Here is a 13,951-nt window from a genome sequence, read left to right as displayed (position 1 = left end):
ATAATTATCTTAAAATTAAAAAACCCTCTAGTGACAGTAACCATTACCAATTATTGTCAACTATACCTAGACACTATACTAATGATTTTATATAATCCTTACAAGAACCTTATGAAATTGGCATTATCATTTGTAGTTTATTACTACTTTGCATTTTTCTATTTTATTTGCACAGAAAATTACATGAGTGATGAAACTGGGTCTTACTCAGACTCTACTACTGACTACTGGATCTTTGTGACTTGCTCAGCATCATGTAGCTATTCGCTGGTACAGCTAGAATTAAAACACAGACTTATCTGACTCCAAAGCCTGGGATTTTAACTAATATACTTTAACAGGGCAGTACTTAATTTTAGCTGTTGAGGTAAAAAGTTATATACAGGTGTTTAGTAGATAATCTTTATTTTCTGATAAAATGGTAAAATGGACTCAGTAGGGATGGCCAATTATCTATAGATGCCTTAATTTAGATTTAATTTATCCCATGAGAGTATCAGAACAATTAAATTACTTGATTAGTTTAAAATTAAGATTATCATAATTATTTCCATCCTATAAAAATGTTGCTATACAGAAATTAAAAATTGACAAGAAAAGGCAAACTAAAAAATTTTAATAAAGATATACATACAACAAAGCCCACATTAATTTGACATTTATGCATAAAGCTACAAATGTCTGTATAAATTCTATACAGACAAAATACATCCTATCTAAAAATACAAGGTTTTGGTACAGAACTGTTTTCATCATTTTAAGCCAAACTATTTTTTAATAAGTTATATAAGTAACAATAATAATTTAAAATCCTATGAATTGGATTACTGACTAAATACATCAGTCTTGATGGCTTAAAACCATATCAAGCACTAGCCAAAATATATGATAATTGCTTTAATAACTCTAGCTATGAACATTAAATTTTAAATAACTTACCACTATTTCCGTTGTAATTTCATGTCTGCTGAATTTATAAATTATGACATATGCAGAGACTCCTGATACACAGAATATTCTGCTCTCTGGACACCAGTAAATCATCTGAATGGCATATGGATCTTCCTCTACAATTTCACATGTTGGTTTTCCTTCTCCTACCTTCTGTTTTTCAAACACTTTTGAAGTTTTTAGCTTATACAGCATCTGCAGAGTTACTACAAGATATTGAAGCATAGTTATCTTCTAATTTGAACTTAATTCTTAGATGTTGTTAAACTCTTTCAGTGTATTTGTTAAACTACTAAAATAGAATCCAAGCAGACAAAATAAATTATATTTTAACTAGTAAGCATTCAATGTCATGAACTCTTATCATAGTTTAGCTGAAGGGAGACTCCAGAGAAAAATAAACATTTATTGAACATATACTATATACCAATGAATTTGTAGGTCCTTTGTATTCATTGTCTCATGTGATCCTCAGAAAAGTCCAATGAAGTGAGTATTTTTATCCTTATTTATTGATAAAAATATTGGGGCTCAAAAAGGTTACAATGGAAATACTAAACCTAATTCTCTCCTAAAGGAGACCCCTTAATCCTTTTTCACAATTTCCCCCTTTGATTGCTACATGAGAGGTTGATGTTATTCATAGAGGGTTTTCTTCTCCCAACAAATTTCTTAGACAATCCTGAAGATGAGAAACATTTGTAATTTACTACCTAGTAGTATTGAAAGCCCAATAATCTGCAATTATTTTAGAAAGGATCTTTTCTGAATGGCCCTGTATTAGAAAAGGATCAGTTATAATTTTTAAAAACTCTGGGTTTGTGAATTTTTTTCAGGAATTTTTATTTGGGGGAATATTTTTTCCATTTTAGACCCTGATAAGAACTCTCCTATAAAAAGCTCTGATTCTACAAAAGATCCTTAAGAAAATTTCCAAAAATCTGGGAGTTTCTGTCAAAAGTGCATAATTTGAACCTAATCATGAGAAACTTCAGTCAAACCCAAACTGAAGATTATACAAAATAACTGGCCTGAGTTTTCAAAAATATCAATTAAATGAAATAAAGATTAAGAAACAATTCCAAATTGAGGAAAACCCAAAAGATGATAAATGCAATAAATAATTCTCAATTTTCTTTTATTATAAAAGATATTATTGGGACAATTGGTGAAAACCGAGTAAGACCTGGAGGTTAGCAGGTATTGCTGTATTGCCATCAGTATTAATCTTCTGATTTTTATAACTCTAATTTGACTATGTAAAAGAACGTCTTATTTGTAGGAAAGATACAGTGAAGTATTTTAGAGGCATGTAATGTAAAAGGAGCATCATATCTGCAACTCAGAAATGGTTACAAAATGCTGTAAGTATATATAAATATATGGAGAAGAAGGAGAGGGGAGGAGGGTGGAAAAACAAATGTAGTATACATTGACATTTGGAAAATCTGGCTAAAAGCTATATAACACTTCATGGTATTTTTTTTTTTCAATTATTCTGTAAGTCTAAAATTATGTCAAATCAAAACATTTTTAAAATGGGTAAGGCTTTATACCAGATGCTATAGCCTGGCTTCTATGTCAGATGGGGTATCACTCCCATGATTATTTTATATGACATAGCAATGCTAAAAGGATACTACAGACATAATTAAGGCCCCTAATTAGTTGACTTTGAGTTAATTAACAGAGATTATCCTTAATGGGGCTGACATAACTGGTGCCCTCTCTGAGGTTAGAGAGACACTGCCTCACCAGCCTTAATAAAACAAGTTGCCATGAGTTCTAAAGCTACAAGAAAATGAATTCTGCCAACAACTACATGAGACTTAATGAGGATTCTAAATCTCAGATGAAACTGCAGCCCTAGCGAACACCTTGACTGCAGTCTCAGGAAACCCTGAGCAAAGAACCCAGCTAAACTGTACCCAGATTCCTGACACAAAGAAAATGTGAGATAATATGTAAGTACTACTCAATTGTGGTAATTTATTAGTCAGCAAATTGAAAACTAATACACATAAAACATAAACTCAATTATTCAAATTCAGTATAACCTCACTTCCTGTACTGGACAGTATTCCACAAAATTGACAAACTAAGTGAAATTTCTTCAATGATATCCATTAAATTGGAAATATGTTCTTATAATTACAGTAAAAATATTAAACATGCTGCAAGCCTTTATAATATGTTTTGAATGGGATAAAATATTTAAAAATTAACCTCTTAAATTATTATGCATGCTTAAGAGTGGCATATACTCTAATCACTAGGATGTTAAAGTGTCTTCTCACATTTTAGATGCCAAGGAGTGAATTTGAGGTGGTGGGATGTTACTATAAAATTGTGTTCTTGGAACAAGGTCAGATTTACAAGAAAAGTCCATCCAAAGAAAATCTTTTGTCCTGTGGAATTTCTCCCTGAGCCATTGATTTCTATTGTGTGAGTTCAGAAAGGGGCCTCAAAATTCGTGGTTTTAAATATTTTAATCATTTTTTCTTGCTGATGATTTGCTCCATTGCTGAAAGACTCTAGCTTGCAGGCTTAGAGTATAACTAATAATCAACCTTCTTCCCTCTGCTTTTGTGTTTATCATAATCTTCCTCAGAAGCTGTTTACTTCTATAGTTTCAAATACCACTTTTATGCTGCCTCTTCATTAGTTTCCATTCTTGGCTGTTCTTCCTACCTGCTAGACATTTTTACCTGGATTTCCTGGTGTAATTACAAGATTCAAACCTCCAGCACTCTCTTATAGTCCTCACCTTGCTAGTTGTTCATCCTCAGAAACTGAGTCATCGCTCACTTACTCTATTCCTCCTATTCCTATTAAAATCGTAAATATCTTCCCAAACTCACATTAAGTATTACCCCATCAAAATACCCTTTCTGGATCTACCTGGTTCAAACAAATCACAAATTTCTGATAACAAACAGAATTCGAGTTGTATTACATTTACAATTCTTATCATACTGTTTGCCTAATAGTCAAATATGTGCATTCATTTATCTGATTTAGTAAATAAAAGTACTATAAAGGATATATACAGATACAATCAATTCTGAAATATCTTTGTGTGCCCTTCAACACTGAGGCAGCCTACCTTATTCCTTAAATTACATAATTCTCAAAAATTTTTAAAGAAATTTTACATTTATCTAATCACTTCTTTTGATTCACATAGGGCTTCATAGACAAATGGAAAAGAAAGTGAAGACTAGTGAGATAAAAGAACTTTTCTAGGACCAGAGCTGGAGGTGAAGGAAATTCCTTCAGTAGAGTTAATCTGACAAAGTATGGTAGTTTTTTCAATGTACCTTACCTTTTGTAAATACAACAGGTTGCTGATGGAGACTTCAGTCCTATCTGTTAATATTACAAAGGAAAAGTATAGTAGAGATAGTACTTTAAACTGATCCAACATAGGAAATGGATTTTTATAACACAGCTATATATATATATATATATGCTAAAACTGTATCTGAAATATTAATCATCCAAAGTAAAAAGTGGCAAATGGCTCTGCGTAAATATTAACTGAGGGTTTTCTGTTATAGAACAAGAGACTTAAAACTTACTTGCCGAAGCATCCCAAAATTTTATTGATCCATCTGCATGACTAGATGAGAAATACATTAGCATTAATTATAGTAAATTTCAAAAATTATAGGCATTCTAACTGTATATAAGAGGTATTGCCAAAATTTGATTTAAAAATCCCATTCCAATGAGAATGAATATATGCTAAAGCATTTCTAAGCTCATAACAACAGTTTACTTTTTAAACAATGCACTAAAATCTAAATTTAAAAAAGAACAATTATTAAGATTTGACTGTAGGAATATTTTTATGTGTAATAGAGAACAACGAAAACTGGCCTGAATAAACAATATATTTTATATAAAACTGTTTATACTTGGGGTGGCTGGGTGGCTTAATCGGTTAAGCGTCCAACTTCAGCTCCGGTCATGATCTCACAGCTTGTGAGTTCAAGCCCCGCGTTGGGCTCTGTGCTGACAGCTCAGAGCCTGGAGCCTCTTCAGATTCTGTGTCTTTCTCTGTCTCGCTGCCCCTCCCCCATTCACACTCTCTCTCTGTCTCTCAAAAATAAATAAACATTTTAAAAAGTTTAAAAAAATTGTTTACACTCAATAAAAAAAATACCTGAGTTAATTCTGATTACATTAAAATAATTTTGAAGTGAATGTCATAGTGAAATTTCAGTTTCAAAATATAAAAAGCAAATCCTTAAACCTATCTAGAATGGTATCATTATTTGGTAATATAGTGGCAATTCTATAAGAACTCATCTAGAAATGAAGATGATAGAATAACCCCAACACATTTTATGAGGTCAGCCTTATCCTGACTACCAAAACCAAAAAATAAAATTATACAACCATATTCCTCAAGCATAGGTGAAAAAATTGTCAACAAAATATTAGCAAATCAAATAAAAAACATATAGAAAGGATCAGACATCATGACTAAGTGCAGTTTATCTTAGGAATGTAAGATTTGTTAAACATTAAAAAAAATCAAACACCATATTGTTATTCATCATACTGACAGATTAAAGAAGAAAAACCATATGGTCATCTCAATAAATACAGGAAAAGTATTTGTCTCCAGCTTTTGGCTATTGTGAATAATGCTTCTGTGAACGTTCATGTAAAAGTTTTTGTATATACCTAAAAGTGGGAGTGCTCAGTTATATGATAGTTATCTTTTTGAGAAATTGCCAAACCATATTCTATATCAGCTGTACCATTTTACATTCCCACTAGCAAACTATGTGGTTCTAATTAATCTGTTTCCTTGTCAACACTTGCTTTTCTTCCTCTTAAAAATTTTTTTAGCCATTGTAGTGGGTGTGAAGTGGTATACACAATTAATTGTGGCTTTGTTTTCATTTCCCCAATGACTAATGATGTTAAGTATATTTTCATGTGCTTGTTGGACATTTGTATATCTTTTTTTGAAAAAGTCTACACAAATCCTTTGTTCATTTAAAAAAATGTCTTTTTATTGTTGGGCTCTAAGAGTTATTTATATATTATGAAAACTAAACTCTATTAGATATATAGTTTGAAAATTTTTTCCAACTCATTGTTGTCTTTTCACCTAATGATGAAGGCCATTTTACCTATTTTTTTCTTTTGTTTACTTTTATGCTTTTGGCGTAATGTCTACAAAATCTCTGCCATAATCAAAGTCATGAAAGATTACCTTGTTTTCTTTTTTGAATTTTTATTTATTAAATATAATTTATTGTGAAATTGGTTTCCATACAACACCCAGTGCTCATCCCAACAGGTGCTCTCCTCAATGTCCATCACCCTCTTTCCCCTCTTCCCCCTACCTCCCATCAACCTTCAGTTTGTTCTCAGTATTTAAGAGTCTCTTATGGTTTGCCTCCCTCCCTCTCTGTAACTTTTTTTTCCCCTTCCCCTCCCCCATGGTCTTCCTTTTTGAATTTTATAGCTTTAGCTATAAATTCAAGCCTTTCCTTATATTTGAGTTAATTTTTGCATATGGTATGAAGTAGGGGTCCAAATTTTTCTTTCAAGTTTTTATTTAAATTCTAGTTAGTTAACATATAGTGCAATATTAGTTTCAGGAGTAGAATTTAGTGAATCTTCACTTACATATAACACCCAATGCTCATCACAAGTGCCCTCAATACCCATCACCCATTTAGCCCATGCCCCTGCCTACCTCCCCTCCAGCAGCCCTCAGTTTGTTCTCTATAGTTAAGAGTCTGTTTTCCGGTTTTTCTCTCTTTTTTCCCCACTATGTTCATCTGTTTTGTTTCTTAAATTTCATATATGAGTGAAATCAGATGGTATTTGTCTTTATTTGACTGGCTTATTTCGCTTAGCCTAATCCACTCTAGCTCCATCCATGTAACTGCAAATGGCACAATTTCATTCTTTTTTATGGCTGAATAATATTCCATTACTCACACACACACCCCACATCTTCTCTATCCATTCATCAGTCGATGGACATTTAGGCTTTTTCCATAATTTGGCTATTGTTGATAATGCTACTATGAATTTCAGGGTGCATGTGTCCCTTCAAATGAGTATATTTGTATCCTTTGGGTAAATACCTAGTAGTGCAATTTCTGGGTTGTAGAGTAGTTCTATTTTTAACTGTTCGAGGAACCTCCGTACTATTTTCTAGAGTGGCTACACCAGTTTGCATTCTCACCAACAGTGTAAGAGGGTTCCTCTTTCTCCGCATCCTGGCCAACATCTGTTGTTTCCTGTGTTGCTGATTCTAGCCATTCTGATAGGTGTGAGGTGATATCTCATTGTACGTTTTATTTGTTTTTCCCTGATGATAAGCAAGGTTGAGCGTATTTTCCTGTGTCTGTACATCTTCTTTGGAGAAAATGTCTGTTCATGTCTTCTGCCCATTTCTTAACTTGGTTTTTATTTGTGTTGAGTTTGCAAAGTTTTTTATAGATTTGGTGGGGGGGGTGGTGGATGTCTAACTTTATTCTTTTGTATGTGGGTATCCAGTTCTCCTAGCAACGTTTGCTGATGAGATTATTCTTTCTCCTGTTAAACAGTCTTGGCACTCTTGTTTAAAAAAACAATCATAGATGTATGATTTCTGGAATCCCAATTACATTTCATTAAATTATATTTCTAATCTTATGACATTACCAAACTGTTTTGATCAGTGTAGCTGTGGAGGAAACTTTACAATTAAGAAGTGTAATTCCTTCAACTTTGTTCTTTTTCAAGATTATTTTGTCTATTTGGAGTCACTTGCAATTTCATATGAATTTTAGGATAACCATTTTCATTTCTGCAAAAAAGCCATTGGGGTTTTGATAGGGATTGTAGTGAATATGTACATCACTTTTGGTATATTATTATCTTAAGAATATTAAATCTTACATTCATAAACATGGGATGTCATTCTGTTTATTTTTGTGTTTTTTTTATTTTTATTTTATTATTTTTTTTTAAATTTTTTTTTCAACGTTTATTTATTTTTTTGGGACAGAGAGAGACAGAGCATGAACGGGGGAGGGGCAGAGAGAGAGGGAGACACAGAATCGGAAGGAGGCTCCAGGCTCTGAGCCATCAGCCCAGAGCCTGACGTGGGGCTCGAACTCACGGACCGCAAGATCGTGACCTGGCTGAAGTCGGACGCTTAACCGACTGCGCCACCCAGGCGCCCCTATTTTTGTGTTTTTAAAATATTTTTTGGCAATGTTTTATAGCTTCTAATGTATAAACCTTTCATCTACTTGGTTAAATTTGTTTCTAAATTTGTTTCAAAAAGTATTTTATTTTACTTTTTGATGCTATTATAAATAGAACTGCTTTCTTAATTTCCTTTGTGGATTGTTCATTGTTAGTATACAAAAACACACTAATACATATATAAGATTATGATATTCGCAAATAGAGCTAATGTTCTTTCTTTCCACTGTAGGTGCTTTTTATTTTTCTTGCCTCACTCTTCTGGATAGAATTTCCAATACAATATGAAGTAGAAGTATCAAAAGCAGGGATCCTTGTCTTGTTCATGATCTCAGAGGGAAAGGTTTCAGTCTTTCACTATCGAATATGATGTTATCTGTGGGTTTTGCAAAAATGCCCTTTACCAGGTTAAGGAAGTTCCATTCCAATAAGGAAGTCACTGAGTTATCTGAATGTTGCTGTTGTGGTTTTAAATCATGAAAGGGGCATCTGTAAAATGCTTTTTCTGCATGAGATAACCTTATTTTTCTTCCCTCCATTTTACTGATGTGGGTATTACATTGATTTGTGTATACTAAAACACTCTTGTGTTCCTAGGACAAACTCCACTTGATCATATTTTATAAATCTCTTAATATTCTACTGGATTGTGTTTGCTAGTATTTTATTGAGGATGCTTGCATCTATATTCATAAGTAATATTGTTGCATAGTTTTCTTTTCCTGTGATGTCTTTGTCTGGCTTTGGTATTAGGGTAAAGCTGGCCCCAAAGAACGAGTTAAAATGTGTTCCCTTCTAGTTTTTGGAAAATGTGTGAGAAGCATTTGGTGTTACCTCCTTCAACAATTGGTAGAGTTCACCATGAAGTCATCTGATCCTGGCCTTTTCTTTGAAGGAAGGCTTTGACTACTAATTCAATCTCTTGTTACAAATTTGTTCAGATTATCTATTTGTTCTGGAGTCAGTTTTGGTAGTTTCTCAGAATTTATCCATTTCATCTAGGTTATTTACTTTGTCAGCATGCAATTGTTCATAATATTCTTTTATAACCCTTTTTACTATGTAAGGTCAAATCCACGTATTCTTTCATCTGCCTGTTCAAATCTGAGGCTGAATCCCTCACGTAAGTTTTTCATTTCTGTTATTGTATTTTCCAGCACCAGAATATCTCTCTCTCTCTCTCTCTCTCTCTCTCTCTCTCTCTCCCTCTCTCTCTACCTACCTACCTACCTATTTATTTATTTTAGAGAAAGAGAAAGCATGCGGGGAGGGGAGGGAAGCCTCGGGGAGAGGGTAGGAGAGCAAGAGAGAGTGAGAGAGAGAGCGAGAGAGAGAATGAATCTTAAGCAGGCTCTGTGCTCAGCATGGAGCCCAACAGGGGATCAATCCCATGACCCTGGATCATGACCTGAGATAAAATGAAGAATGGGAGCTCAACTGACTGAGCCACTCAGGCACCCCCAGGACCAGAATTTCTATTTAGTTTCTTTTTAAAATAAATTTTATTAATACTCTATTTAGTGAGACTTAATTCTTTAATTGATTACCTTCAATTCTTTATCCTTGTTTTCTTTTAGTTCTTTAAGCATATTTAAGACTGCTGACTTAAAATCTTTGTATAGTACGTAAAATGTCAGCTTTCACAGGGACAGTTTCAGTTAAATTCTTTTCTTTCCCCTCTGAATGGGCCATGCTTTCTTGTTTCTTTGTATGCTGTTTCTTTTGTTGTTGAAAGCTGAACTTTTGAGCATTAATGAGGAAGCTGTGAAAATTAGATTTTCTCCCTTCCCAATTTTTCTGTTGATGCTTGTTGTAAGTTTTTGCTGTTAGTTTAGAAAAGTCATCACGTAAACAGTTTTTCGAAAGATAGTATCCTTCACTGTGTTTGGCCTCTGAAAACTCTGCTCCGTTAGCTTACTGGTGACCTAGTGATTTGACAGCAATTTCATTAAATGACTATAGCCAAACAACAGCAGCAACAATAATAAATCCTTTCCATGTCTGCACAGGTTGATTCTGTGTTAGGAAACTGCTGCAATAATAGCCAGGTTATTTCCAACTCTGCATTAGCCTTTACTTACTGTCTGGATGGTGCCTAAAGTTAATCCAAAGGGGAAAACTTAGAATCTTCTCAGGTATTTTTTTAGCATGTATCCAACTGTAGGCAGCATACAGACATCTAGATTCTGCAGTGTATGTGGGAGCTTTACAAAGCCTTTGTTCCCCCCATCTATCTTCTTATACAGCCTATTCTTTCCAAGAGTATAAACTATCTATTGTTTGCCCCTGCTTGTTATCCCTTTCCCCAGGTAAGTGGCAGCTGGTACATCTGCCTTTAATTACTCAGATAAATGCCTTCCAGGAAGCCACTTCAACCCCAGGAAAGCTCTGAGGCAAGCAAAACAAAGGTAAGCCCTTTAGCTAATGCTTCAGGGAGTCACCAAACAGGTAAAAACACAGGTCAGGTACAACTACCATTCTATGAAAAGAAGGTCTGTATTTATTACTCCCTCTGGCACCAGAAAGCTATGTAAGAGGAATGCAGGGTGCTATCTTCATGGCCACCAGTAGTTAACTGTAAAGGAGTAAGATAAAAATACCATGTGGTCTCTTAACAAAATTCAGCAGCTTTTTAAAGAAATGAGATATAGTTGACATTTAACATTATATTAGTTTCAGGTGTACAACGTAATTAGACATTTGTACATTTTGTAAAATAATTACCATAAGTTTAGTTAATATCCATCACCATAGGTGGTTAAAATATTTTGTTTTCTTGTGTGAGGATTTTGAAGTTTTACTCTCTTAGCAACTTTCAAGTATACAATACAGTATTATAAACTATACCCACCATGGTATACATTACATTTCCATGACTTATTTATTTTATAGCAACTTCTGTCTTCATTAAGCATTCCCCTGATTGTTATACATTTTCTATTAGATTCTAGAATTCTGAAAAAATTGATTTTGCCAACATAAGCATTTTTTAGTGGAGAAACCAGTCCTTTGTCATTTTCAGTAATATAACTTCCTGATATTTTGAAAAAAATTGTTTTACTTAGTTAAAACTCTCCTACAGTACAAATCATAAAATCACACCACAATGAAGCATCACAAAATGAATACAACTGTTTAATCACTCAGATTAAAAAACAGAACATCATCTAAAACCCCTTAAATTCTCTTTTCCAATCACTATTTCTACATCTTCCCCAGTGGTTGCCGCTGTCTTGGCTTTTAACACCCTGTATCAGTTTTACCAGTTTTTGAAGCGTCTGTAAATGGAAACAACTATGTTGAGTCTAGTTGATTTCAGTCAGTAATATGTATTACTGTAATACATGTCAGAATGTCAACTTGATTTGTGTTACAGTGTGAAACAACAGATTAAAAAATGATGAACACTGGGCGTTGTATGGAAACCAATTTGACAATAAATTTCATATTAAAAATTGCTGTTTAGAATTCCACTGTATGAATACACCACAGCATATTTATATACTCTAGTATTGTTAAATATTTATGTTGTTTCTATTTTGGCACTATTACAAATTGTGTGGCTCTGAAAATTCTTGAAAACTCTATTTTAGAGTACTTAATACAGGTTTTTATTAGATATATATCTAGGAGTGGAATCAGTGGACTCACCTGAATTCTTAGGTGCTGCCAAAGAATTTTCCAAAGAAGCTATAACCAATTCGTACTCCCACTAACACTTTAAAAGAGTTCTAGGGGTACATGGTGGCTCAGTTGGTTAAGTGTCCAACTCTTGGTTTTGGCTCAGGTCATGATCTCATGGTTCATGGGATCCAGCCCTGTGTTGGGCTCAGCGCTGACAACATGGAGCCTGCTTGGGATTCTCTCTCCCTCTCTCTCTGCCCCTCACCCCCAAAACTAAATAAACTAATAATAATAAAAGACTTCTAGTTGTTCCACATCATGAGGAAAAGGTGCTGATAGTCTCTTTAAAATTTTATCCATTCTGATGGGTATGTGCAATGTTATTGTGATTTCAATTGACATTACTATGAAAAGTGATGAACACCTTTTCATATGCTTATGACCATTTGGTTACTTTGTTAGGTCTCTTGGCCAATTTTTTCTATTGAGTTTACTGTGTCTTTTTCATATATTTATCATAATTATTTATATATCTGATATAAGCCCTTCACTACACAAAATGTAAGAGTCTTCCCTGTAACTGGTATTTTCAGTGTCTTAATGGTGTCTTTTGAGGAAAAGTTCTTAATTTAAAAAATTTTTTTTCCAACTTTTTTATTTATTTTTGGGACAGAGAGAGACAGAGCATGAACGGGGGAGGGGCAGAGAGAGAGGGAGACACAGAATCGGAAACAGGCTCCAGGCTCTGAGCCATCAGCCCAGAGCCCGACGCGGGGCTCGAACTCACGGACCGCGAGATCGTGACCTGGCTGAAGTCCGACGCTTAACCGACTGCGCCACCCAGGCGCCCCAAAAGTTCTTAATTTTAATGTAATCTAATTTATAAAATTTTCCCTTTCTGGTTAGTGCTATTTTGTATTTTCTTTACAAAATCTTCCAAAACATCAAAAAGATATTCTCCTCTATTATCCTCCTGAACCTGTATTGTTTTCCTATAGCATTTAAATCTATCATTTACCTGAACACATTTTTATTATGATGTGTGGTAAAGACAGATTCCATATGAATATCCAATTAAGCAGTATAATTTTTTTTAAAAGATCCATTCCTGCTTTGGAGTGTCATGTTCATAAAAAATCAGTTATCTTATACATGGCATATGTTTTTTGGACTCTCTAGTCTGTTCAGCTTTGTCTGGCAGGGTCCATATTTCTGCCATCAACACACAATCTTAGTCACTATAGTTTTATAATAACTCTGAATGTCATTTAATTTCTTTTCTTTTTTCAAGTTTTTATTTAAATTCCAGTTAGTTAACATACAGTGTATGATTAGTTTCAGGTGTACTATATAGTGATTCGACACTTCATACATCACCAGACGCTCATCATAAGTGTACTCTTTAATCTCCATCACCTGTTTAACCCATCCCTCCCCCCCCCCCCCCCCCCCCCCCCGCCAGCTTCCTTCTGGTAACCATCAATTTGTTCTCTATAGTTGGGTCTGTTTCTTGATTTGCCTCTCTCACTTTCTCTTTTCCCTTTGCTTATTTGTTTTGTTTCTTAAATTGCACATATAAGTGAAATAATATGGTATTTGTCTTTCTCTAATTTATTTCACTTAGCATAATACTCTATAGCTCCATGCGTCATTGCAAATGGTTAAGATTTCATTCTTTTTTGATGGCTGAGTAATTTTCCATTGTGTGTGTATGTATGTATGTGTGTGTGTGTGTGTGTGTATCACATCTTCTTTATCCATTCATCAGTTGATGGACACTTGGGTTGTTTCCATCATTTGACTATTGTAGATAATGCTGCTATAAACATCAATTAATTTACTTTGAATTAGTATTTTTCTTTTCTTTAGATAAATACCCAGTTCTGTGATTGCTGGATTGTCAGTAATTCCATTTTTAACTTTTTGAGTCTGTACCAGTTTGCTTTCTCAACACCAGTGCAAGAGAGTTCCCTTTCTCCACATCCTCATCAATACCTGTTGTTTTTTGTTGTTGATTTTAGCCGTTCTGACAGGTCTGAGGTAACAGCTCATTGTACTTTTCATTTGCATTTCCCTAATGATTAGTGACACTGAGCATCTTTTCATGTGTCTGTTGGCCGTCTGTATGTCTTGTTTGGAAAAATGT

At 34.1% G+C, this 13,951-nt stretch overlaps 1 protein-coding gene across 5 annotated transcripts in view; it reads right to left on the bottom strand.

Moving 5' to 3' along the window:
• STXBP5L (syntaxin binding protein 5L) overlaps positions 1-13,951 on the bottom strand; it is a 399,447-nt gene that overhangs the window by 127,153 nt on the left and 258,343 nt on the right. For all 5 annotated transcript variants that reach the window (XM_043594274.1, XM_043594278.1, XM_043594276.1 and 2 more), the window contains exons 15-16: positions 4,533-4,573; positions 940-1,157 (exon numbers count right to left, since the gene is read on the bottom strand). In XM_043594274.1, the coding sequence (XP_043450209.1) occupies positions 940-1,157; positions 4,533-4,573 (259 nt within the window). The remainder of the gene's footprint in view (positions 1-939; positions 1,158-4,532; positions 4,574-13,951) is intronic.

Source organism: Prionailurus bengalensis, chromosome C2, assembly GCF_016509475.1.
Source record: "Prionailurus bengalensis isolate Pbe53 chromosome C2, Fcat_Pben_1.1_paternal_pri, whole genome shotgun sequence".
NCBI lineage: Eukaryota > Metazoa > Chordata > Mammalia > Carnivora > Felidae > Prionailurus > Prionailurus bengalensis.
This window is presented reverse-complemented; position numbering and strand designations above follow the sequence as displayed.